The sequence below is a fragment of the Neophocaena asiaeorientalis genome, unplaced genomic scaffold (assembly GCF_003031525.2).
Source record: "Neophocaena asiaeorientalis asiaeorientalis breed wild unplaced genomic scaffold, Neophocaena_asiaeorientalis_V1.1 scaffold327, whole genome shotgun sequence".
Lineage (NCBI taxonomy): Eukaryota > Metazoa > Chordata > Mammalia > Artiodactyla > Phocoenidae > Neophocaena > Neophocaena asiaeorientalis.
In genome coordinates, this window is record NW_020174560.1 from 4,999,164 (window position 1) to 5,024,287 (window position 25,124).

At 37.0% G+C, this 25,124-nt stretch overlaps 1 protein-coding gene across 1 annotated transcript in view; it reads left to right on the forward strand.

The window, feature by feature from the left end:
- The window catches only part of GDPD1 (glycerophosphodiester phosphodiesterase domain containing 1), a 42,969-nt gene that overhangs the window by 17,130 nt on the left and 715 nt on the right, over positions 1-25,124 (forward strand). The window contains exons 3-9 of the mRNA XM_024757620.1: positions 6,549-6,684; positions 8,456-8,501; positions 15,181-15,299; positions 15,817-15,906; positions 19,856-19,989; positions 22,860-22,919; positions 24,686-24,737. Coding sequence (XP_024613388.1) covers positions 6,549-6,684; positions 8,456-8,501; positions 15,181-15,299; positions 15,817-15,906; positions 19,856-19,989; positions 22,860-22,919; positions 24,686-24,737 — 637 coding nt within the window. The remainder of the gene's footprint in view (positions 1-6,548; positions 6,685-8,455; positions 8,502-15,180; positions 15,300-15,816; positions 15,907-19,855; positions 19,990-22,859; positions 22,920-24,685; positions 24,738-25,124) is intronic.

Genomic DNA, 25,124 nt, shown 5'->3' on the forward strand with positions numbered 1-25,124 from the left:
TATATATATATATATATACACACACACACACACACTTTATCAATGGGATCATACCATACCTACTTTTTTTTTCATTTAGATTCAACAATGACATTCCATTGTTGGAATAAAAACTTCATTGAATAAAGTGAATACTTGATTCTTTGAAATATGGTACTTACTATGGCTATGGATTATCATTGATGAACATTTAGGTGCTAGCTGGATGATAATTAATTAAAATTTAAAATGTTCATAGACATTGATAACCAAAATATGGCTTCATTCTGCTCATTTATTTTTTTTTTAATTAATTCATTTATTTTTGGCTGCATTGGGTCTTCTTTGCTGCATAGAGTCCTCTGCTCATTTAGAAATGTGTGAATACCTGCAATATGCCCAACATCGTGAAGGTTGGAAAATATGGAACAGACAGATACCTTCCTCACTAGGAATTTAGTATCTAGTTGTAGAGACATGACCTTATATGAAGTCATTTCCATTTCAAATTGTTTCCATCTTATAAAAAACAATTTGAATGTATAGGAATATATTACATAAACTGTAATTTATCTACTTTTACGTTTTCTCATTCCTGCTTTCTCACTCTGCTCACCCCAGCTCTTATTCTTTCCATTCCTGAATTTTAAAAAAGTAAAAGTTTCTTTCTAAAACTCTCTCCCTGCCGCACCCATGTTTACTTTTTTTTTCATCTTGAAATGTCACTGGTGGTAATTGATACACAAAGTGCTTACAAAAACAAACAAACAGGGCTTCCCTGGTGGCGCAGTGGTTGACAGTCTGCCTGCCGATGCAGGGGACATGGGTTCGTGCCCTGATCCGCGAGGATCCCACGTGCCGCGGAGCGGCTGGGCCCGTCGGCCATGGCCGCTGAGTCTGTACGTCCGGAGCCTGTGCTCTGCGGCGGGAGAGGCCACAACAGTGAGAGGCCCGCGTACCGCAAAAAAAAAAAAAAAACAAACAAGGGACTTCCCTGGAGGTCCAGTGGTTAAGACTCTGCTCTTCCACTGCAGGGGTCACGGGTTTAATCCCTGGTCAGGGAACTAAGATCCTGCATGCGGCGCAGCCATAAAACAAAAACAACAACAAAAAAACAAACATAAAGTGCTGTGTAGGCATTTTACATATACAGAGAGCTATCTCTTTTCATTCATTAATTCAATATTTAACAAATACATGGGACTGTCCTGGTGGAACAGTGGTTAAGAAATCCGCCTTCCAATGCAGGGGACGTGAGTTTGATCCCTGGTTGGGGAACTAAGATCCCACATGCCGCGGGGCAAGTAAGCCCTCGTGCCACAACTACTGAGCCTGCGTGCCTCAACTAGAGAGCCCACATGCCACAAACTACAGAGCCCACGTGCTCTGGAGCCCGTGCACGACAACCAGAGAGAAAACCCGCATGGCACAACTAGAGAGAAGCCCACGTGCTGCAATGAAGAGCCCGTGCACTGCAAAAAAAAAAAAAAAAATCCCACATGCCTCAGCGAAGACCTGACACAGCCAAAAATAATAATTAAAAAATATTTTAAAAAGTAAAAAAAAATATACTTATGGAGTACCTGCTGTGCCCAGCCCCATGCGTAGGCACTTGTTTACAATAGTAAACAAGCCATAGTCCACAAACCCTTTCGTCAGAGAGCACCTGTCTAATTGGGCAAGTAGGGGAAGATAAATAGATGTATTCAAAACAGTGTGGTAAGTACTCTGACACAGTAAACGCAGGTGCTACAGGAAGTCCTGGCAATTTGGCAAATAACTGGTAGATAGGCTACAAAATCCAGTCTGGGGTCAGGGGATTAGGGAAGGTATCCTGAAGTGGTAGTTTTTAAGCTTCCACCTGAAAGATGAATAAGAGTTAGCAGATAAGGGGAAGAAGAAAGACTTTTTTAAAAACTGCTGTTGTAGTATGTATAATATACATTCAGTAATATGCACAAATCTTAAGTGCACAGCCCAAAGAATTTTAATATATGTATACACCTTTGTGACCACCACCCAGATAAAAATATAGAACATTTCTAGCACCCCTGAAAGCACCCTTGTGACCTTTCCCAGCCTGTACTCCTTTCCCCTAGATAACCATTATTTTAGTTTCTATTACAATAGATTGATTTTGTCTGTTCCTGATAACATAAATATCATCATACCGTATTTACACTTTTGTCTCTGGCTTTTCTTTCTTTCAATTTATATCTGTAAGATTCATCCATGATGTGTGAAATAATCTTGTACATGTTTTTTAATGGTCAAATGCATTCATCTCTCTCAGGTATATACTTAGCAGAAGTTGAATTGCTGTGTCATAGGGTAGGTGGATAAGCAATATATGAGAGTTCCATTTGCTACACTGTCTTGCTAACTTACTGTCAGTCCTTTTAATTTTAGGCATTCTGATGGTGTATAGTGCTGTCTCGTAGTTTTAATATCCATTTCCCTGTTGAATTTTTTTTTTTTTTTTTTTTGCTGCGTTGTGTCTTCGTTGCTGCGCGCAGGCTTCCTCTAGTTAGGATGAGTGGGGGCTACTCTTCGTTGCGGTGTGTGGGCTTCTCATTGTGGTGGCTTCTCTTGTTGCGGAGCACGGGCTCTAGGGCGTCTGGGCTTCAGTAGTTGTGGCTCATAGGCTCTAGAGTGCAGGCTCAGTAGTTGTGGCACATGGGCTTAGTTGCTCCGAGGTATATGGGATCTTCCTGGACCAGGGCTCGAACCCATGCCCACTGCATTGGCAGGTGGATTCTTAACCACTGCACCACCAAGGAAGTCCTTCCTCCCTGTTGAATTTTGATGTTGAATTTCTGTTCATATGTTTATTCGCCACTTGGAAATTCTCATTTATGAAGTGAGAAAACAATTATATTGTTTTTCTGTGAAAGACATTTCAGACAGAGGAAGTATTTAGAGAGCATGGGGCTGCTTGGAGTGTAGGTGCAAGGTGGGGAGGAGGTGAGGAGAACTAATATTATCATCACTGTTTTGCAAATAAGAAAACAAGCATAAAGAACTTGCCCAAGTAAGTGGCAGAGCCAGGATTTGAATGCAGGCTCCAATGTCTGTGCTGCTTCTTTTTTTCAGCTTTATTGAGGTATAATTGACAACATTATAATATATTTAAAGTGTACAATGTGAAAATGATAATGTGTGTATACATTGTGAATACACATCCCTCACCTCACATATTTACCTTTTTTTTTTTCCGTGTTTGTGCTCTTAACCACCGTGGTATACCCTCTCTAAAAGTCGAAAGATCTTAGTGGTGAAAGGAACCTTAGAGATTATCTTCTCAATGTTTTTCTTTTTTTTAAACAATTTTTAAATTGTTAAATTTAAAATTTTAGTTTTATCATGGTAAAGTTTGCATAACATAAAATTTGCCATTTTAACCATTTGTAAGTGTGCAGTACAGTGGCATTATGTATATCACATTTTTATGCAGCCATCGCTACTATGCATCTCTACAACTTTGTTTTTCACCTCTTATTTTTTTCAGTTTTATTGAGAAATAATTGACCTACATCACTGTGTAAGAGTAAGGCATACAGCATGATGGTTTAATTTACATATATTGTGAAATGACTACCACAGTAGGTTCAGCTAACATCCATCCCCTCATAAGGATACAATAAAAAGAATAAAGGAAAAAAATTCTCCTGTGAAAAGAACTCTTAGGATTTATTCTCTTAACAATTTTCCTATGTATCATAACAACAGTTAGCTATAGTCATCACGTTGTACATTACATCCTTAGCACTTATTTGTCTTATAACTAGAAGTTTGTACCTTTCATCTCCAGAACTTTTTAGTCATCTCATCCTAAAACTCTGTACGCATTAAATAATAACTACCCAAGCTCCCTGTCCCACAGCCCTGGTAACCACCATTATACTTTGTCTCTGTTAATTAAACTGTTCTAGGTACCTTGTATAAGTAGAATCATAAATATTTGTACTTTTGTTTTTGTTTTCACCTACCATAATGTCTACAAGGTTCATCCATATTGTCGTATATATCAGAATTTCCTTTCTTTTTAAAGACTGAATACTATTTCATTGTATGTATATGACACATTTTGTTTATCCGTTCATCAGTTGATGGACATTGGGTTGTTTCTACTTTCGGCTATTATGAATAACGCTTCTATGAACATGGGTATAACAATATCTCTTCAAGTTCCTGCTTTCAATTCTTTTCTATATATAACCAGAGTGGAATTACTGTATCATATGGTAAACCTATGTTCAGTTTTTTTAGGAACTGCCATACTGTTTTCCATAGTGGCAGCACCATTTTACATTCCCACCAACAATGTATAAGGGTTCCAGTTTCCTCACATCTTGGCCAATACTTGTTTTTGTTTTTTTAATATTTATTTATTTTTGGCTGCATTGGGTCTTAGTTGTGGCAGATGGGATCTTTCGTTGCGGTGCATGGTCTCTTCCTTGTGGCACGTGGGCTTCTCTGTAGTTGTGGCGCACAGGCTCAGTATTTGTGGTGCGTGGGCTCCAGAGCTCGTGGGCTCAGTAGTTGCAGCACGTGGGCTTAGATGCCCTGCAGCATGTGGGATCTTAATTCCCCGACCAGGGATCGAACCCACGTCCCCTGCATTGGAAGGCGGATTTTTAACCACTGGAACACCAGGGAAATCCCAATACTTGTTTTTTGTTTTTCTTTTCCTCCCTTCCCTCTTTTCTTTCTTTCTTTTTTCTAATAGCCATTTGAATGAGAGTGAAGTATCTCATTGTGGGTTTTTTTTGTGTGTGGTACGCGGGCCTCTCACTGCTGTGGCCTCTCCCACAGTGGAGCACAGGCTCCGGACACGCAGGCTCAGTGGCCATAGCTCACAGGCCTAGCCGCTCCGCGGCATGTGGGATCCTCCTGGACCGGGGCACGGACCCGTGCATCAGCAGGCGGACTGTCAACCACTGTGCCACCAGGGAAACCCCTCGTTGTGGTTTTGATTACACTCCTCTAATGATTAATGATGTTGAGCATCTTTTCATGTGTGCTGCACATCTTTGCAAAATGTCTATTCATTTTTTAGTCTGATTGTCTTGTTGTCATTGCATTTTAGGAATTCTTTATGTATTGTGGATGTTAATTCTTTATCAGATAGGTGATTTGCAAATACATTTTCCCATTCTATGGGTTGCCTTTTTAGTCTGTGCTTTTGCTGTCATATCCAAGAAATCATTGCCAAATCCAATGTCATGAAGCTTTTTCTGTATGTTTTCTTCTGAGATTTTTTCATTTGAGTTCTTACAGTTAGATCTTTGATCCATTTTGAGTTTATTTTTGGATATAGTTTTAGGTAAGAATTCAAATTCATTCTTTCACATGTGAATATCCAGTTTTCCCAATACCATTTGTTGAAAGGACTGCTCTTTCTCTAGTGAATGGTCTTTGTATCCTTGTCAAAAATCATTTGGCCATATGTGTGAAGGTTTACTTCTGGACTCTCTCTTCTGTTGGTCTATATGTTGTCTTTAGGCCAGTACCACATTGTTTTGATTACTGTAGATTTGTAGTAAGTTTGAAATTAGGAAGTGTGAGTCTTCCAACTTTCTTACTCTTGTTCAGGATTGTTTCGGCTATTCAAGGTTCCTTGAGATTCCATATGAATTTTAGGATGGATTTTCTATTTCTGTGAAAAACATCATTGGGATTTTGATACAAGTTGCATTAAACCTGTAAATCAATGTAGTATTTACATGTTAACAATATTAAGTGTTCCAATCCATGAACATGGGGTGTCTTTCCATTTATTTATATCTTTAATTTCTTTCAACTTTGTTTTGTAGTTTTCATTGTACAAGTCTTTCACCTCTTTAGTTAATTCCTAAGTTTGTATTCTTTTTGATGCAATTGTAAATGGAATTATTTCATGATTTCCTTTTTAGATTTTCATTATTATTGTATAGAAATAAAACTGATTTTTGTATGTTTGTTTTGTATTCCAGAACTTTACTGAGTTTGTTTATTAGTTCTGACAGTGGTGTATATGGAACCTTTATTTCTACATACAAGATTATGTCATCTGCAAATTGAGATAATTTTACTTCTTCTTTTCCAATTTGGATGCTTTTTTTTTTCTTATTCATTTGCCCTTCTAGAACTTATAATCCTATGCAGAATTTAAGTGGCAAAATTGGGCATCCTTTTCTTGTTCTTTACACTTTCATTTTACAGATGTGGAAATTGGACTCAGAGAGGGGCAGTTACTCACCCAAAGTTACCCAGCAAGTTCATAGCAAAGCAGGAACTGGTGCCCAAATCTCAACTTCTGGTCCAGTGTTCTTTCCTTTATACTGGGTTGCCAGAATTAAGGATTGCTAGTTATGGAAAGGAGACAACATGAGTCTCTTATTCTAAGTTCAGTTAGAATATTTTTATATCAATTATTCATAATAGATAATAGTCTTGAGGAGAAATTTTAGTATTATGGGATTTTCTACTATTTTGATTTGTAACTCTGAACTTTTTCATCTAATGTATGTAACCTAAATGTTTACTTATGTTTCAGAATGTCATTATTCTTCTTTGTATTTCTTCAGTGCAGTTACAGTTGGAACTGATATGTTGGAATTGGACTGCCATATCACAAAAGATGAAGAAGTTGTAGTGTCACATGATGAGAATCTAAAGAGATCAACTGGAGTCAATGTAAACATCTCTGATCTCAAGTACTGTGTAAGTGAAAATGCATGATAAACTAATAATTAGTAGATATTAGGGCCTGTAGGATTTTTATAAACAGTGAGTGCCAGATAACACGTCAATAAGTAATAATAAAAAAAGATAGTGTTTAAATAATGAATGTCAAAGGAAAGTTAAAAAACGATTCTGACTTACAGTGAGGATTTGTATTTATTACGTACATCTGTGGAGACTTATTTTGATAACTATTTCAACAAAATTACCAAAGTCCTCAAATGTAAAACTACTGGAGTTCAATTTATTTGACATATTCTACAATTTATTTGATTCAGATTAAATATATGAATTAGTTTTAGTCTTCAGGTATAGGAAAGAACCCTTTAAAAATCTGATTTTAGTAGTTACATGCTCATTATAGTAAATACTAATAAATGGAGGGAAAAATAATGCCTAATTCTACTACCTAAAAAAAACTTACGTTAACAGGATACTATCTGTATGTATACCCTGAACGTTTTTTACATAATTATGTTCTCATTGTATATTATTTATATTGTATTTTTAAACGCTCTAACATTATGGCATGATACACATTTTTTCCTTTTCTTTTTTTAATAGACTTTTATTTTTTAGTACAGTTACAGATTCACAACAAAATTGATCAGAAAATATAGAGATTTCCCACATACTTTCTGACCTCACATAGGTACAGCCTCCCTCCACTATCAACATCCTGCACCAGAGTGGTACATTTGTTACAACTGATGAATGTACACTGATACAGCATCATCACCCAAAATTCATAGTTTACATTAGGATTTATTTTCGGTGTTGTACATTCTATGGGTTTTGACATGACATTCATGAAAATGACATGAGTCCACTAATATAATGTCATACAACATAGTTTCACTGCCCTAAAAATCCTCTGTACTCTGCCTATTCATCCTTCCTGCCCCCAACCCCTGACAATCACTAATCTTTTTACTGTCTCCATAGTTTTGCTTTTTCCAAAATGTCATATAGTTGGAATCACACAGTATTTAGTCTTTTCAGATTCTATGCTTATTTTTCATAAACATTTCAGATGACTGAAGTTATTCCATTGAGTGGATATATAGTTGTCTTTAACCACTCCTCTGTTGTTGGGCATTTGAATTAGTTCTCAGTTTTCACCATTATAAATAACACTGCACTGAACATCTATATGTGTAAAGATAAAGTTTTCTCTATGTTTAAAATTATTTCCCTATATTAACTCTCAGCAAGGAAATTATTGGGTAAAAGATTAGGAACATTATAGTTTCTTGATATATATTGAAAGTTGCTATTGCCAGCTTGCTCTTTTAAAGTGTTTAAAAGATTTTTTATATCTGATATTAAAAGAATTCCAAGTTTGCCACACCCTTACCATTTAGGGGCATTATAATTATACCAAGAATTTCCTAATTTGCTAGATTAAATTTTAATTAGCATTTGCTTATTAGTGAGTTTAAAGATTCTCCTTTATGTTTTTTTCCCCTTTGAATTGTCTATTCCTGACATTTGTCTACTGAGATCTTTGTGTATTTATTATTGACAAATGGTCCATATTAGACAGTACAGATTTCTTGTAGGTCATGAAAGTAAGTAATTATATGGTCAGTTTGCTGTTGGGGATGTTCTACTAATGAGTTTTCTATATAAACATTTGTAGTGTTTCATTTTTGTGTTTTTCAAGAAGCAAATCTTTATGTCTTAATGTAAGACACTAAAATACTTTTATTTTTTGAGAGCTAACTTTTTTCAGTCATATCTTTTAAAGGAACTCCCACCTTACCTTGGAAAACTGGATGTCTCATTTCAAAAAGGTAATGATTTACATTTGCAGATTAAACATTTACACTAAAGTGCATTCATTTATGCTGAGAATTAGAAGTACATGTGCATTATCTTGTGATAAGAAGTTCCAACTAAAAGTATTACCCTCAAAGCTTGTTTGCTCAGGCCTACAAATCTGAAATCTTGATAGTCATCTGACCCTGAGATTATGATGCCCAAAGATTTAACTGACTCATTCTATCTAAATTTATATACAGTTCATTTAAGCCTGAATATTAATTACAAGAAACACATACTTCTAAAGCTTGTATACTTCTAAAGCTTCAAATTCTAGAATATTACTATAACTTGTAGTACATAATCCAACGTAAATAAGAAGAATAAATGAAAAGAAATTGAAGCGACCCCTTTCAGATCCTTACTGATTCTATAATTTTTTCATTCTGTGTTATTTAGCTACTCCATATTTTATATTAAGAGTATTCCATTATTCAAATAAACCATCCATTTCTCAGTCATCTTCACTTTTTAATCACCAGCATAGCAGTTTTTTTTTTTCTTTTGAGGGAACATTTCGCACAAAGAGATATGTCCCTTGGCCCAATGTGTTAGTTATGTTAGGATGGAACACGTTAGGATGGAAAATACACAACCTCAAGATACAGGTGCTGAGCTACCTCACCTTCACAATTCAGCCTCATGTTTTGAATGATTTACATGTAACTCAGGAAAAGTGCAAAATGCTCATGTGATGGTCCTTGGTATGGCTTGCATATAGTTGAAACCTTGGTTAAGCCAAGGATATATTGATATTAATTTTCAAAAGAACTGTAACTGCTCTGTGAGCTAAATTTAAAATTGGCTGGTATAATTTCTCCTTGATTGAGAAACCTTAGAAAGCCAAATAAAAATCAGAAAACCGTTTGCATCAGTTATTTCTACGGGACGTTTCGATCTGATGTTTGTTTGACTTTGCCTTCTAGATAAGTATCATTAAGCTTTTATTGATTTGAGGAAACACCTTTTATTCTTATAATCAGTAGGATTATACTTGCAAAGCTATTCAATATTGGTGTCAGTTGTGGACTTGGGAAGGTTAAGAAAATTTCATAAGTGAAGTTTTTCCTAGTTTTCCCTTTGTAGAGAGCAAAGCCAAAGCCTCACAAAGATTATGAGATGCTTTGAGAAAAAAATATATTTTAATTTTTTTCCTGGTTTTATATTTACCACATAGTCATAAAAGTTTTGAACTTGAAGAGACCTTTGAAACCATCTAATCCTGTCTCCTCCTGTTACAGGAAGGAAACAGAGTCCTAAAGATGTAAATGAACTTGATTAAGGTTGTACAACAAATAAATGACAGAGTCCTAAAGATGTAAATGAACTTGATTAAGGTTGTACAACAAATAAATGACAGAGTCCTAAAGATGTAAATGAACTTGATTAAGGTTGTACAACAAATAAATGACAGAAACTAGGTCTTCTTGCCAGGCCAGTGTTCAGCTATCTATACTGCCTCTCTGCAGAATCTCTTCAAATCCCATATTAGTGGCAATGCCACATACTCTCAAATTTAATAATTAACTTTTGTTCATATTGTATTCAACTCATATCATAATTAACTTAAAGACTATGCCTCCAATGTGAAGTTTACTGCATCTGAAACAGACTAATATATAGTACTGTAAAAACTTGACTCAGATTAGGCAGAAAGTCGTTCGTTTTTTTACTCTTCTATTCCCTTGCTCAGAACTCTTGTTTTCTTTAAATACTGGAGGGAGGAGGAGGAGAGAGAGAGAGAGAGAGAGAGAGAGAGAGAGAGAGTCAGTCAACTCTCAGAGGAATACAAATTTCAGGCCTCTTGCTTTCTTTGTGGTTCACAACTTAACTGGAGAAGAATTAAGTTTTTTCGTTTAAAATATGCTTCGGAAAAAAAAAAAAAAAAAAAATGCTTCGGGGCTTCCCTGGTGGCGCAGTGGTCGGGTGTCCGCCTGCCGATGCGGGGGGGACGCGGGTTCGGGCCCCGGTCAGGGAGGATCCCGCGTGCCGTGGAGTGGCCGGGCCCGTGAGCCATGGCCGCTGGGCCTGCGCGTCCGGAGCCTGTGCTCCACAGCGGGAGAGGCCGCGGCAGTGAGAGGAGATGCTTCGATGTGCCACAGGCTACATTAAAAAGGAAACTTAAAGAAGGAACATAAAAATGTGTTAACCAAAGGGTTTGTTATTATCTATCCTGCTTACTTGAAAGCAACCTCTTTTTCATGGAAAATACATAATTTGGATAATCAGAGTTGACTATGGTGATAAGTTTTAAAGTTCTAGCATGCTCCAGAGCTACTTCACTTGTTCCATCACCCAACACATCCTATGGCATACTCCTAGTCTAACGTTCTTGTTTTCCTGTTATTTTCCTCTTTCCCTTTTGGTAGTATTTCCCAGCTGGTTATTCTCTGCCCAAAACAATACTGGGACAACTTCTTCCTCCAACTCTTTTTCTATACTCTCTGCTGTCCAAGTCATCTAATTTAAATACCTTTACATCACTTTAGCACACATTTTTCTCTTAGCACATTTTTATTTCCCCCACTGTTTGATGCAATATTATTCTTATTGTGTGATATGTCATTTTGCTGTTCCAGAGTTAGTTTTGTCTGTTTGATCTCTTTCTAGGTTGATCCTTGCATACATCTTACTTGGGTGTGAATAGCTATTGCCCATGGTAATTCTTTTGACTGCAAAATTAATTTTTCCACACTTAATAAGCTAACAAAATTTTTATTTAACAAGAATCGCATCGTCTGAATAGAGCTCTCTATAGTGATAGAAATATTCTACACTTGCACTGTCTGATACAAGAGTCAATAGCCACATGCGACTACTAGGCTCTTGAAATGTGGCTAGTGCACCTGCGTAACTGAATTTTAAATTTTATTTCATTTTAATTCAAATAGCCCTGTGTGGCTAGTGGCTACCCTATTGGACTGTGCAGATAGAACGTCATGTTCAGACTTTTTAGGTTATAAGTAACAGAAACCAGTTTACACTAGCTTAAGGGGAAAAAAGACATTTATTTTATCATTAACTCTCTAAGATGTGGTGGATCTGATATTAAACATTTTTGGATCCTTGGGTACAAAAAAGGACTCTTCTGGCTTTATTCCATTGTTCTGCTTCTCTTGGGTCTTATGGATTTGGGCCATGTGGCAGGAACATGATCACTGATAACTGTAAATTCACATCCTGCCTGTACTGTGACCCCAGGGAAAGGAAAAGTTCTAGAGAAAGACACTGATTGGCCCAACTTGGATCATGTGTCCATCTTGAACTATTCACTGTGGACAGAGAGATAGGCTATTATGATTGGCCAGACCTAGGTCGTATGCCTACTGTGAGAGTAAGTGGGGAGTGGGTCATGTTTTTGACAGGTCAACCAGAACAATTTGGAATGAAGGAGATGCAGTTTTCCAAGGGAAGGAAGGATGCTAGGTAGGTAAAAACAATAGCTAATTTTTTTTAATATATACATTTATTTATTTATTTACTCTTGGCTGCGTGGGTCTTCATTGCTGTGCGTGGGCTTTCTCTAGTTTCGGTGAGAGGGGGCTACTCTTCATTGCGGTGCACAGGCTTCTCATTGCGGTGGCTTCTCTTGTTGTGGAGCACAGGTTCTAGGTGCGCTGGCTTCAGTAGTTCTGGGACTCGGGCTCAGTAGTTGTGGCTCTGGGATCTAGAGCGCAGCCTCAGTAGTTGTGGCACAATGGCTTAATTGCTTCACGGCATGTGGGATCTTCCCAGACCAGGGTTTGAACGCAGGCGGATTCTTAACCACTGCGCCACCAGGGAGGTCCCAATAGCTAAATTTTTATGTATTAACAATAATTAACTTTTATAGTTCAGGGACTTCCCTGGTGGCGCAGTGGTTAAGAATCCGCCTGCCAATGCAGGGTGACACGGCTTCGATCCCTGCTCCGGGAAGATCCCATATGCCGTGGAGCAGCTAAAGCCCTGTGCTACAACTACTGAGCCTGTGCTCTAGAGCCTGCAAGCCACAACTACTGAGCACGTATGCCACAACTACTGAAGCCTGTGCGCCTAGAACCCATGCCTCACAACAAGAGAAGCCACTGCAATGAGAAGCCCACACACCGCAATGAAGAGTAGCCCCGCTCGAAGCAACTAGAGAAACCCTGTGAGCAGCAACGAAGACCCAATGCAGACAAAAATAAATAAATAATTTTAAATTAAGTTTTATAGTTCAATTCTGTAGTTTAAGTCCAAACTCTTTGAGTTTTAAGTACTTGACATCCATCTCAGGATAGTTTGCTGTATGTTTTTTAATCTGGATTTTTTAAAAAAAATTATTTATTTTTAGCTGCATTGGGCCGTCGTTGCTGCTCGTGGGCTTTCTCTAGTTGCGGTATGTGGGCTCCTCATTGCGGTGGCTTCTCTTGTTGTGGAGCACGGGCTCCAGGTGTGTGGGCTTCAGTCGTTGTGGCACGTGGTCTCAGTAGTTGTGGCTCGTGGGCTCTAGAGCGCAGGCTCAGTAGTTGTGGCGCATGGGCTTAGTTGCTCCGCTGCATGTGAGATCTTCCCAGACCAGGGATCGAACCCATGTAACCCTGCATTAGCAGGCGGATTCTTAACCACTGCTCCACCAGGGAAGCCCTCAAGATAGTTTAAGAAAAGTTTATTGAAAAGAATTTATTTCTTCTCATAACTAAAAAGTTTAGAGGTTATATGCCTTCAAACATAACTGATTCCAGTTGCTCAAGCAATAATTTGTCTCTTATCTCCATTTCTTGGGTCTACTTTCATCGATGTTAGCTTTGTTCTCAGGCACACCTTCTCCACATAAAGATGGACCTCTGATAACATCAAAAGTACATGATCCATTCAGCTGAGGATTTCAGACAACATCACCTGTGGTCCATATTGTTATGTTTAAAAGGTCATGTGCTTTCTCTGTGGCCAGGGAGGCAAAGCCAAATGATTGACCGTCCCATCAGAATGACCCAGAGCCCTATCTGAATTACAAGGGGTAGTAAAAAGGCAATAAGAATAGAATACAGAACAGACAAAACAGTAACAGATTTTTTCTTTTTTTTTTCCCCCATTCACATCCTGCTTTTCACATGAGTCTTTATTAAAAAAAAGTTTTCTGACATGGATTTAATTTACATTTTTTTGATATGCTTCTTTGTTTTGATTTGTCGTACAATGAAGATGAAATAAAGGATCTTTCACCATTTTGTTATTCACAGATTAGTGGAATTGACGTTTCAGGTGGAAGGGGAAATTTTATAATCGTTATATAGTATGTATAGTATATTATATGTGATTAGTGATTAGAGTGATTAGAGGCAAAAGGAACTAGGGAAAGAATAAAGAAAATGACCCTCAGGAAATAAAAAGAATGTTTAAAATCCTCTTCTGATTTTTTCATGATTCAGTTTTCTTTGAATAACTGCATTGATATAATTCTTCAACCCATTACTGATTAGCAAGTATTTCCCTTGCCGAAACATATTCTCAATCTCTGAAAAATTCAATGATGATGTCACAGCAAAACTTTAGAAACAATCTCAGTATCCACTAGTAGGGTCAAGGGGATGAAAAAAATTTTTTTCTTCTATCCTTTTAGGTTCTCAGCTGGACTCTGTAACAAAAAAAGAGATTAACAAGAGAAAAACAGAAGTTTATTAATATGTATGTGTCATAGGAGAAACTCAGGGATAAGTTTTTCAAAGGCATGGCTAGAACTTGAGTTTATATAGCATCTTAAACAAATATACAAAACAAACAAAAAAAACCCAATAAATTTTCAGAGAAGTAACAAGACAAAGGAAAAGGACTTTGAGTGTCCAGGGTGGCAAATTGTGGACAGGTAAATATATAGGGGATTAGTGGAAGATAAAGGCTAGTCAGTAGTTTGTTATGTAGAGTCCTTTGGTGCTGACAAGGGTCAAGGGTTGCTGTTGATTAATTTTTGTATAATTTAAGTCTTATTTTTAGGCAGATAGGGGAAGAGCAGAGAGCTTTTCTTGTATCTGCTGCTTCTCAATTGCATTCACTTCAAAATAATCCTTATGCCAAAATGGCATATTTTGCAGGGGCAAACTATGTTCCCCTTCAAGGGGAATGGTTAAATTTTAAAAATTAAATTGTTGTATAGCTACTCAGTGGAGTATTTTAAAACCTTTTTAAATAATAATTACAGAATAGGATCAGTGGATTATATCAATGTCAATATCATGGTCATGATATTGTACTGTAGTTTTGCAAGAGGTTACCATTGGGGAATCTGGGTAAAGCCTGCACAGATCTCTGTATTATTTCTTACAACTGCATGTGAATCTACAGTTATCTCAAAAAATTTAATGGAAAAAAATTTTAATCATAATCATAAATATAGCATATTAACATGCAATACTTATTTTTACTTATGTGGAAAAATCAGCTTAAAATCTGAAGGGACCCTATATTATAACTCTAATTAGATTATGCATAGGAAGAAAAGAGGAGAGAAGATACACCAAATGATCACAATGGTTTTATCTAAGTTGTTGGCTTTTTAGACGATTTTTCTTTTCTTCTTTATATTTTTCATCATTTTGTAAGTGTCCTACTATGACTACATACTATAACTTTTCTAATCATCAAAAAACTGTAAGTTATCTTTTAAAAATACATTTAAAAATCTTGCTTTCTCAGCATGCCAGTGTGAAGGAAAAGATAACCGAATTCCATTACTGAAGGAAGTTTTTGAGGCCTTTCCTAACACTCCTATTAACATCGATATCAAAGTCAACAACAATTTGCTGATTAAGAAGGTACTTAAGGCATTGTGTCCTCTGAGTGTGTTGCATCCGATTTCATCCAAACTAAATAAGGCTAGAGTAGGTGCCTGCATAGATTGATAATGTTCAAGGAAATGTGATACTCTAGGGATCAGTATTGTTTCAAATACTGCCCTGGTAGAAGACATCACTGTACTGTAGGAAAGTCTGTTTCAGAGTGACTTGTCATGTCGCAGGCATGGATAAAAGCGAGCTTCTGTGAACCCATCGCTCTGGCATTTACCTAATTAACTTCTTCTAGTTTCACTTGTTTCACTTGTACTTAGTTTATAGCAAATTACTAAACAGTTGTATTCTATTAAATAAATCATATAATGGTAAAATGTAATTTCTTGTACTTTATAAAATAATCTGAATTTGTGTATCAGTTCTTCCAAAATTTTATAGTATACACTGGCAGATAGTCAGTTGTAATCCATTTTTTAAGTGAAATCATGTAAGTGGATTTACAAATAGGCACATGCATAAAATTTTGAATTTTCACATGTAGGTTTCAGAGTTGGTGAAGCAGTACAGACGAGAACACATAACAGTGTGGGGTAATGCCAGTTATGAAATTGTAGAAAAGTGCTACAAAGAGGTAAGCTTCATAAATGATACAGAATGATCTATTTTTGTTGCTGTTGTGTATCTTTAAATGTTAAGTAAATACAGTAATAATTTTTTTAATATCTTTATTTCATAGCCTTGATGCAAAGGCAGACGGTACTGGATGGAAGCAACTAACCAGAAATTTACGAATAAAGATGATGAATTTATAGATAATGGATTTAGTAGAGATAGTGGACCTTGCAATTTAAGTTCAATATAATTGGACTGGCTCACAGAATTATTATTTTCACATGGTAATATTAGTTGTTTGCCAACATTTTATTAATTTTATTATGTATACTATAAAACAAAATATGATTTCTATGTTTTAGTGTCTAGTTTTTGTTTGTTAGTTAATCAAAATTTTTTGTGTAATTTTGAATGAAGGAAAGTATTTAGTCCTTCAACTCTATAGCTCAAGCTTTCTTTACCGTACCTCCCAAATAGAATTAATTAAATTAACATGATTTTCAGGTAGTATATAAAAGTAGGGCCATCCACCAACTGAAATTTTTCTGTTTGAAGAAAATATATCTATAAAAAATTACGTTGATATAGTTTGAAATGGTACACTAAGGCTCTATAAGCAAATTTAGCTATATAATCAGCTAAGAGGATTTGAAATTCAAAGTGTTAAAAGACCTTAAACACTGAAGATTCTCTTTCAGAATACAAGTGATAGTGCAGAAGGAATATCATGACACAAGTAGTAATTCTAAAATACAAAGAATCCGGGCTTCCCTGGTGGCGCAGTGGTTGAGAGTCCGTCTGCCGATGCAGGGGACGCAGGTTCGTGCCCCGGTCCGGGAAGATCCCACATGCTGCGGAGCGGCTGGGCCCGGGAGCCATGGCCGCTGAGCCTGCGCGTCCAGAGCCTGTGCTCCGCAGTGGGAGAGGCCACAACAGTGAGAGGCCCACGTACCGCAAAAAAAAAAAAAAAAAAAAAAAAAAAAAAATACAAAGAATTCTTTTGAGAAGGCGTTCCTTCCTAGCAAAGAAGGCAAAAGCATAGATTCAAGAACCATTACAATTAAAAGTACAATTAAAAGTAATGAGGCTCTCATTAAGGCAAGTAAGTTTTATTTATGTACAGCAGGCTCTGTGAGATCCCAAGGTATCTGTGTACAAAAGGAGAGAACAGAATAATCAATGGGCTGAGTGGCTTCAGGTCTCCAACAATTTAGGACTGAGACTTCCATAACCATTGTCTGATAATATTTTCACATGTCATTAGAAGGGAGATAGTATACTGGAGGCTTCATGACCGGCTGATCTTTTTACATCATTCAAAAAATTTTTTCAAATTAAAAAATAGTGATAATAGCAAATGCTAGAGAAGAAGAGGACAAACTGGATCTCACCTGCGCTGCTGGTGGGAATGTAAAATAGAACAGCCACTCTCTTAATTAGCTGGGTAGTTTCTTACAAAACTAAGCATACACTTATCATATTAACCAGCAATCTTACTCTTGGGCATTTATCTCAGAAAAATGAAAACTATGCACACAAAAACCTATACATGAATGTGTATAGCAGATTTATTCACAATACCAAAAGCCTAGAAATGAGCCCAATGCCCTTCAGTGAGTACGTGGCTGAACAAGCTAACACATCCATACAATGTAATACTATTCAGCAGTAACGGGGAATGAATTACTGGCACATGCAACAACCTGGATGGTCCTAGAAGGCATTTTGCTTAGTGAAAAAAATTAACCTCAAATGGTTATATGATTACATTTATATAACATTCTCAAGACTACAGACATGTAGAGCAGATTCGTGGCTCCCAGAAGACAGGGACTGGGTGTGGGTGCAAATACAAAGAAGTAGCAGGAGGGAGTTTCTGTGTGGTGATGGAACAGTTCTGTACCTTGATTGTGGTGGAGGTTACACAGATCTATACATGGGTTAAAATTGCATCGAACTATATACACATGCACAAATGAGCACAGGTTTTAAAAATGGTGAAAACCGAATAAGGTCTACAGTCTAACTAACAGTAATATATCAGTGTCAATTCCTGGTTTTGATACATCTGGCTACATCAAATTTTACCATTTGGGGCAGCTGGGTTAAGGATATACAAGACTCTACTGTATTTTTTTTTTTTTTTTTTGCGGTATGCGGGCCTCTCACTGTTGTGGCCTCTCCCATTGCGGAGCACAGGCTCCGGACACGCAGGCTCAGCGGCCATGGCTCACGGGCCCAGCCGCTCCGCGGCATGTGGGATCTTCCCGGACCAGGGCACGAACCCGTGTCCCCTGCATCGGCAGGCGGACTCTCAACCACTGCGCCACCAGGGAAGCCCTCTACTGTATTTTTATAACTTCCTGTGACTCTATAATTATTTCAAAATTAAAAGTAAGTTCACTTTTGGTCCAGAATCACAGAACTTTTCCCTTGATTCACATACTTTTCTAGAAGCCTCTGGCTTTCTGTCATTTTAGAATTTAAAAACTCCAAAATTTTCAGCAGCAATTTTCAAACACCGCAGTAAGAATGTCTCAACAATAATTGTCATTCGTATTATGAACATGCTATATAATTAAGTCATGTATCTTTTACAATTCTTAAAGTATGATTTATGAGAATTTCATATTAGCTCTTTAATTCCCAGATGCTAGAAACTAAGAATATAAAAATAAAAGAAAGTGGGGGACACAGTTGTGCTGGGAAAAATATGTGGCACTTATTCTCATCTAATGACTTTTTATTCACTCCTACTTAATGCAGTTGTTTTTATCCTTGGCTGTGTATTGGAATTACCGGAATTGTTTCAAAAAATACTAATGCCTGGGTGCCATTCCAGATATTCTAACTGAATACAGGGACAACCAGTTATTATGCCAGCGGTATGCCAGCATACCGCTCCTAGCCCTCTCCTACCAGTGACCTTGCATGGCTCTCCAGAGGTACCAGTTACTGTTTTTAGTTCTCTGGTTCCAAAGTTGCATAAGTTTTGAGGGTCAGCCCCTAGCCCTATTTCCTCCTATGAGCTCTGTTATTCTTAGTGTATGAATTTGCATAAATCAAAGTTCTTTTCAGGGACTTGTATACTGTGTTGCAGCTGGAACACCTGTATATAAATAAACTGAAAATATTACAAAGCAGCATGTGAACTTAGGAGCAAAAGAAGTCCTCAAACTTATTTACTCCATTTTTAAAAAATAAAGACGTAGGTAATTTAGAGCTAATATTGAAAATAAATTATGTTTTTGCATGATTTTTTCAATATGTTACTTTTATTCAGAAATATTCAAATTTATTATAATGTTTATTTGTTTTAAAGACAGACATAGGAGGAGCTGGAGGAGGCGGGTATGGGGAGCTGTTTACTCGGTACAGAGTTTCAGTTTTGCAAGATGAAAAGAGTTCACATATATATGAAGCTTGCAGTTGAAGGGTTTGGGGATCTTGATGAACACATTTTGTAATAGAAACTTAGAAGGGTGGTTAGAATCTTGGACTAGTTTACAAAGTCCTATTTACATTTGAAAATATGTATATGTAGCTGAAAGGTCATATTTTCAACACCATTAATATATATCTATATTCATATCTGTATCATATACTTTTTAAAAATTTATTATATATATGGTTATTGAATATGTAGAAGGTTACTGAATATTTTATTTCTTTATCTTGTTCCATTAAACTTGGTATGTTTAACCTCTACAGATAAGGACAAGCAGTAACAGACAGAAATGGTATTGCAAAAGCAGAGAGTAGAGAATAGAGAAACTTGAGTATCAATTAATACTATAGGCCTCCAAGATAGCTCCTGAGCCATTTGTCAAGGACTAGTCATTTCTAAGTGTGGTGTGTTAGAAATGGATAGTGATAATTCAGGGAGTACTTTTAACAGATGTCTTGGGAAATTTTGAAGGTTGTGAAATAAACCTCTTTATTTGAACAATATTGTTTGTGTCTTTTAGAATTCAGAAATTCCTATACTCTTCAGTTTACAACGTGTTCTGCTCATTCTTGGCCTGTTCTTCACTGGCCTCTTGCCCTTTGTGCCCATTCGAGAACAGTTTTTTGAAATCCCAATGCCTTCTATCATACTGAAGTAAGTGGTTACCCTGTTTTCATCAATTCTCAATTACAGGAAAACTAAGACGAAGACTTGTTGATATCAATGATAAAGAATAGATTGCTCTAGTTATTTCCATATTTGATATAATTAAGATTCATTCTCTAAAATGAATAATAAAGGTTTTAAAGTATTTACCTGACCCATTTCAGGTAACAATGACTTTCAGTGCCTGTGTACTCAGAAGTCAGGTAAAAAGAATTGAGCTTAATCATTGAAACATCTAATAGCAATTGCCCTCCAACTTCCCTTACTTCCTTCTGCTTGATTGACAACTATACCCAGCTGAAATTCCATTAAGCTCCAAATTCACCACTAGTATTAAATCACCACCACCACCACCACAACAACAATGCAAAAAAACCTCTGGAGATGGGAGAAAGAAAAGGATAGAGTTAGTTTTTATAAAACTAACATATTTATGTAATTCCATATTTATGTAATTTCTCTGCTGGGTATAAAGCCTTGCTTTTCACACACTAATTTACTACAAAGATAAAAATATATAAAACACTTAGCCTTGCCTGGCAAATAATAAGCAGTCAATAAATGATAACTTTTATTGTTAAATTATCTTTATCATTATTATTAGAGAGCTTCATCTCACAATCCCCTACTCTTATAATGTCATTCCTAGCTATACATTTCTAATAATAACCGAGCCATGACAAAGGAATTCAGAGCTTCTGAGATCATTTAAATGTGACTTCACCTGCATGGAAACTCTTTTCATCCCCACAGAACTTCAAAAAAAATCAAGCTGAACATTAGTACATAAGTCATTAGGAAATATCATTAAGAGAAACAAGTTGATCAGTACCCCTGTACTCAGCATCTATGTTTCATGCTTGTCTTCCAGTTTGAGTTTGTTAGTTATGAGTATGTTTATTTTATCTATTCCCAATTACATTTACTAGCAGTGTTTGTAGCTGTTTCTGAAACAAAACAGCAGAAATCATTCTTGTCTACAAACAAGCCATTTTTGTTCGTTAGATTAAAATAATTCCTAACCATTTATTCCTAAAGTACTTAGCTTTCCTCTGGTCAAGAGTGTACGGTTGTGCTCTCTAGATCATCTCCATGTGTTCCTTTTAGAAGCAAATATTATTAAAAAATAGACCTATGAACAAACTTCATAGAATTAATTTTTTTCTCTAAAAAATGATTATGGATTAAGACACTGGTAGGATATTATGTGTTTGTATATTTTATTATTATCATTTTTAAAAATTTATTTTTGGCTGCATTGGGTCTTCGTTGCTGCGCGCAGGCTTTCTCTAGTTTCGGCAAGCAGGGGCTACTCTTCGTTGCGGTGTGCGGGCTTCTCATTGCGGTGGCTTCTCTTGTTGCGGAGCACAAGTCCTAGAGCACGTGGGCTTCAGGAGTTGTGGCTCGGGGGCTCAGTAGTTGTGGCTCGCGGCTCTAGAGCACAGGCTCAGTAGTTGTGGTTCACGGGCTTAGTTGCTCCGCAGCATGTGGGCTCTTCCTGGACCAGGGATAGAGCCCGTGTTCCCTGCATTGGCAGGCAGATTCTTAACCACTGCGCCACCAAGGAAGTCCCTATTATTTTTTTTAATGAAAGACGGTACTTCCTAAGACAACATAATCATTTGTTGTCAATAACTAGTATTTTGAGTTATTAAATTCTTGGAATTCCTGAAATTGCAATCAGGACCTTCTACCTGGGCTAAAGTTAGTGGGAAAAGAGGAGTTTATTTAGAGAGCTTCAAATTAAAACTGAATTCAGAGAAAAAGACAAAAAATGAAATTAGTGGGCTTCCCTGGTGGTGCAGTGGTTGAGAGTCTGCCTGCCAATGCAGGGGACGTGGGTTTGATCCCTGGCCCAGGAAGATCCCACATGTCACGGAGCAACTAGGCCCGTGCACCACAGCTGCTGAGCCTGTGCTCTAGAGCCCGTGAGCTACAACTATTAAGCCCATGTGCCACAACTACTGAAGCCTGCGCGCCTAGAGCCTGTGCTCTGCAACAAGAGAAGCCATGACAATGAGAGGCCGCGCACCGCAACGAGGAGTAGCCCCTGCTCGCCGCAACTAGAGAAAGCCTGCGCGCAGCAACGAAGACCCTACCCAGCCAAAAATAAAAATAAATAAATTTATTTTTTAAAAAATGAATTTGGTGCAGATAGGAGTTAGAAAGGAAATAAGAAATGAAGATCTGGGGAGAATAAAAATCACTCTGTGCTGTTTAACTTAGAAAGAAGCTGAGGAATCTTCGTAGTAGAGAGACTGACTAATCAGAGATGTCTCTGGACACAACCCAGAGTTAATGACACAGGTGCTGCTCTAGGCATCAAAGAGGTTGAAGAAGGAGCTCAGCTTAGGTCTAAAAGTCATATATACTCTTTCAGTAGGAGAGATATTTTAAAAGGACAGGGCCTAGGTCTTAAAACATTGAAAGTGAAAGAAAAAAAATGCCTTTAGGGTTTTTTTAGCCTCATTTTTACCCCAAATATCTTTTAATCCATAGTAAAGTTTGGTTGTGTGTTTAAATCTACTACATAACAAAATTACAGCAGACAAAGCAAAAGAAAGAGGCTTCACCAGAAAAGAGAAGAGACATGAGTTCTGGGCACCCAGGGTCTCTGGAAAGATAACTTATTAATTTTAACCTTTGAATTGTGGTAACCAAAAATTAGCTTGAAATCAATGAAAATAGAAAACCCAAATGGGCTTTGTTTGAACTTATTTTTGCCCTTTTCCAAATATTTTTTAAACATATACTAAGTGCAGGCAAGGCACTCTTTTTGTTTTTGTACTTGTTTTATTTTATCACACTGATATATTCCTGTGTTTCTAATTTATGATTTAAATTTTATTTTGCCTCAGGCTAAAAGAACCACACACCATGTCCAGAAGTCAAAAGTTTCTCATCTGGCTTTCTGATATGTAAGAATTTTAGTTTCTTGATATACAAATTATTGCTTTAACTCTATTAAATACGATGCTTATAATTTAGAGCAGGCTTTCTACATGTAATTTGTGACAGGGATGTGTTGAACATCTACTATACAAATGGATGATGTATGAATCATTTAGAACTAGCTTAATTGCTAGTCACAAAACCTTAAGAAGAATTGAGAGATAATCTCATCAAACTCAGGAGAAAACTGAGCACCCACCTACCCGAAGTTAGATGATTTACAGTACTTGGCGTTATGTAGCTGGTTAGTAGCAGAGCCGGGATATATACCCATCCCCTCTACTTAGTGACTAAGTAGAGGGGATGGGTATATATCCCGGCTCTGCTACTATATATCCACGAGCCTGCAGTCAAAAATACAGTGAAAAGAAGTGTGTATAGCAATGCAATATATGTAAGAGTGTATATTGACTAATGGCACATCTCTCAGGAAAATCTGCAGCGAGACTTAACAGCAAAAAGGAAGCCCTGTCTATATGGTGGGCATCTACTTTAGATAAAATGCGTTAAATTCTAAGACATGTTGAGTTAAATGTTAGGTAAAACCCACAAAGTTATTGTGCTATACTTTGCTTTAAAGTGGAACCTTGAATGCTTAAGTCATAAATCACAACCTTTTATCACTAGCTCCTCTTTCATAGAGTTGGAAAACTAGTTGTATCTTTTCTCTGTGCCACAGGGTTTCTTCTTTTCTGCTGTATTCCTGATTTAATTTCTAGTTTTTAAGGATGCATTTTTAATTGGTGTTAAATGCATATGATTTTTAGTTTCTGTTACTTAATCATTCTAATAGACATAAACAGAATAGAAATAGTATGTGTAGCTTTTCAGTACAGTAAGTTCCCATCTTGCTCAAGTGATTTGTATTCTAAAAATTCATTTTTAAGTTAGTTATTTGGAACTGAAAAAAAAATGCTTTTTTTTTTCCTATATAAAGGATAGTGTAATTAATGGACATTAGGTTTCTTTTTTTTTAATATACATTTATTTATTTATTTATTTTGGCTGTGTTGTGTCTTTGTTGCTGCATGGGGGCTTTCTGTAGTTGTGGTGAGCGGGGGCTACTCTTAGTTGTGCTGGGTGGGCTTCTCATTGTGGTGGCTTCTCTTGTTGCAGAGCACGGGCTCTAGGAATGCAGGCTCCAGTAGTTGTGGCATGCAGGCTCAGTAGTTGTGGCGCATGGGCTTAGTTGCTCCGCGACATGTGGGATCTTCCCAGACCAGGACTCAAACCCATGTCCCCTGCATTGGCAGGCGGATTCTTAACCACTGCGCCACCAGGGAAGTCCTGGACATTAAGTTTCTAAGATAGCTCACAAAAGACTAATTCATTTTGTAAATGGACTGTGATGTTATAGAATTTGACCCAAGTTCACTGCTTTATTTTAACTTGGAAAGTTAGGAACACCGACTTCCCAGTTATTTCTCACTCTCATTATGGTGCCAGCAAGGAAAGTGAGGAAGCCCCTTATGCACTGAGCTGCTTCAATAAGAATACATCTCCTGGGGATCTAATGGCAGCAAGGAGTAGAAAGGAGTTTCAGCAGTTAAGATACAAATGCATCCACAGTAGCTATTATTGCTTGAGGCCGTTGGTTATATTGCCAAAACGTTGGGATTAAGTTCAACTAGGAATTATAAACTTTAAATTGACTAAGTTAGGACTGAGGACTAATTTTAGTGCTCCTTTAGGGCTAAGGAGTACCTAAATCTGTTGTGCTTTTCTTTTCTAGTCTACTAATGAGAAAAGCTTTGTTCGACCACCTCACTGCCCGAGGCATTCAGGTAAGTTTTTGGAATGATGCATTTTAGAAACAGCATAGTTCAGCAGTTTAACACAAGTTTAAGGGGCAGGAACTTTTAACTAACTTACTATGGTCCTGACTCTGCTTCTGCTGCTTTACTGGTTCTCATATGAAGACCTTAAGCTCTGCCTTACAGTTAACAAGAAAGTATTGGTATTTCAGAATTCACCTATGTATTGGTGAGAATAGCTGAAGCCGAGAGGTGGGACGGTCATATTTAGTGAGCAAAGTGGAATTTGTTTAAAGGGGTCAACGATTTCTTAAAATTGCAGGTTATTTTTAAGTGTGCTGAGATTGTAGTGGATAAATGCTACCATAAAAATAATTTTCTATTTTAACATTTCTTCTCATATTTCTCATGTTTCTA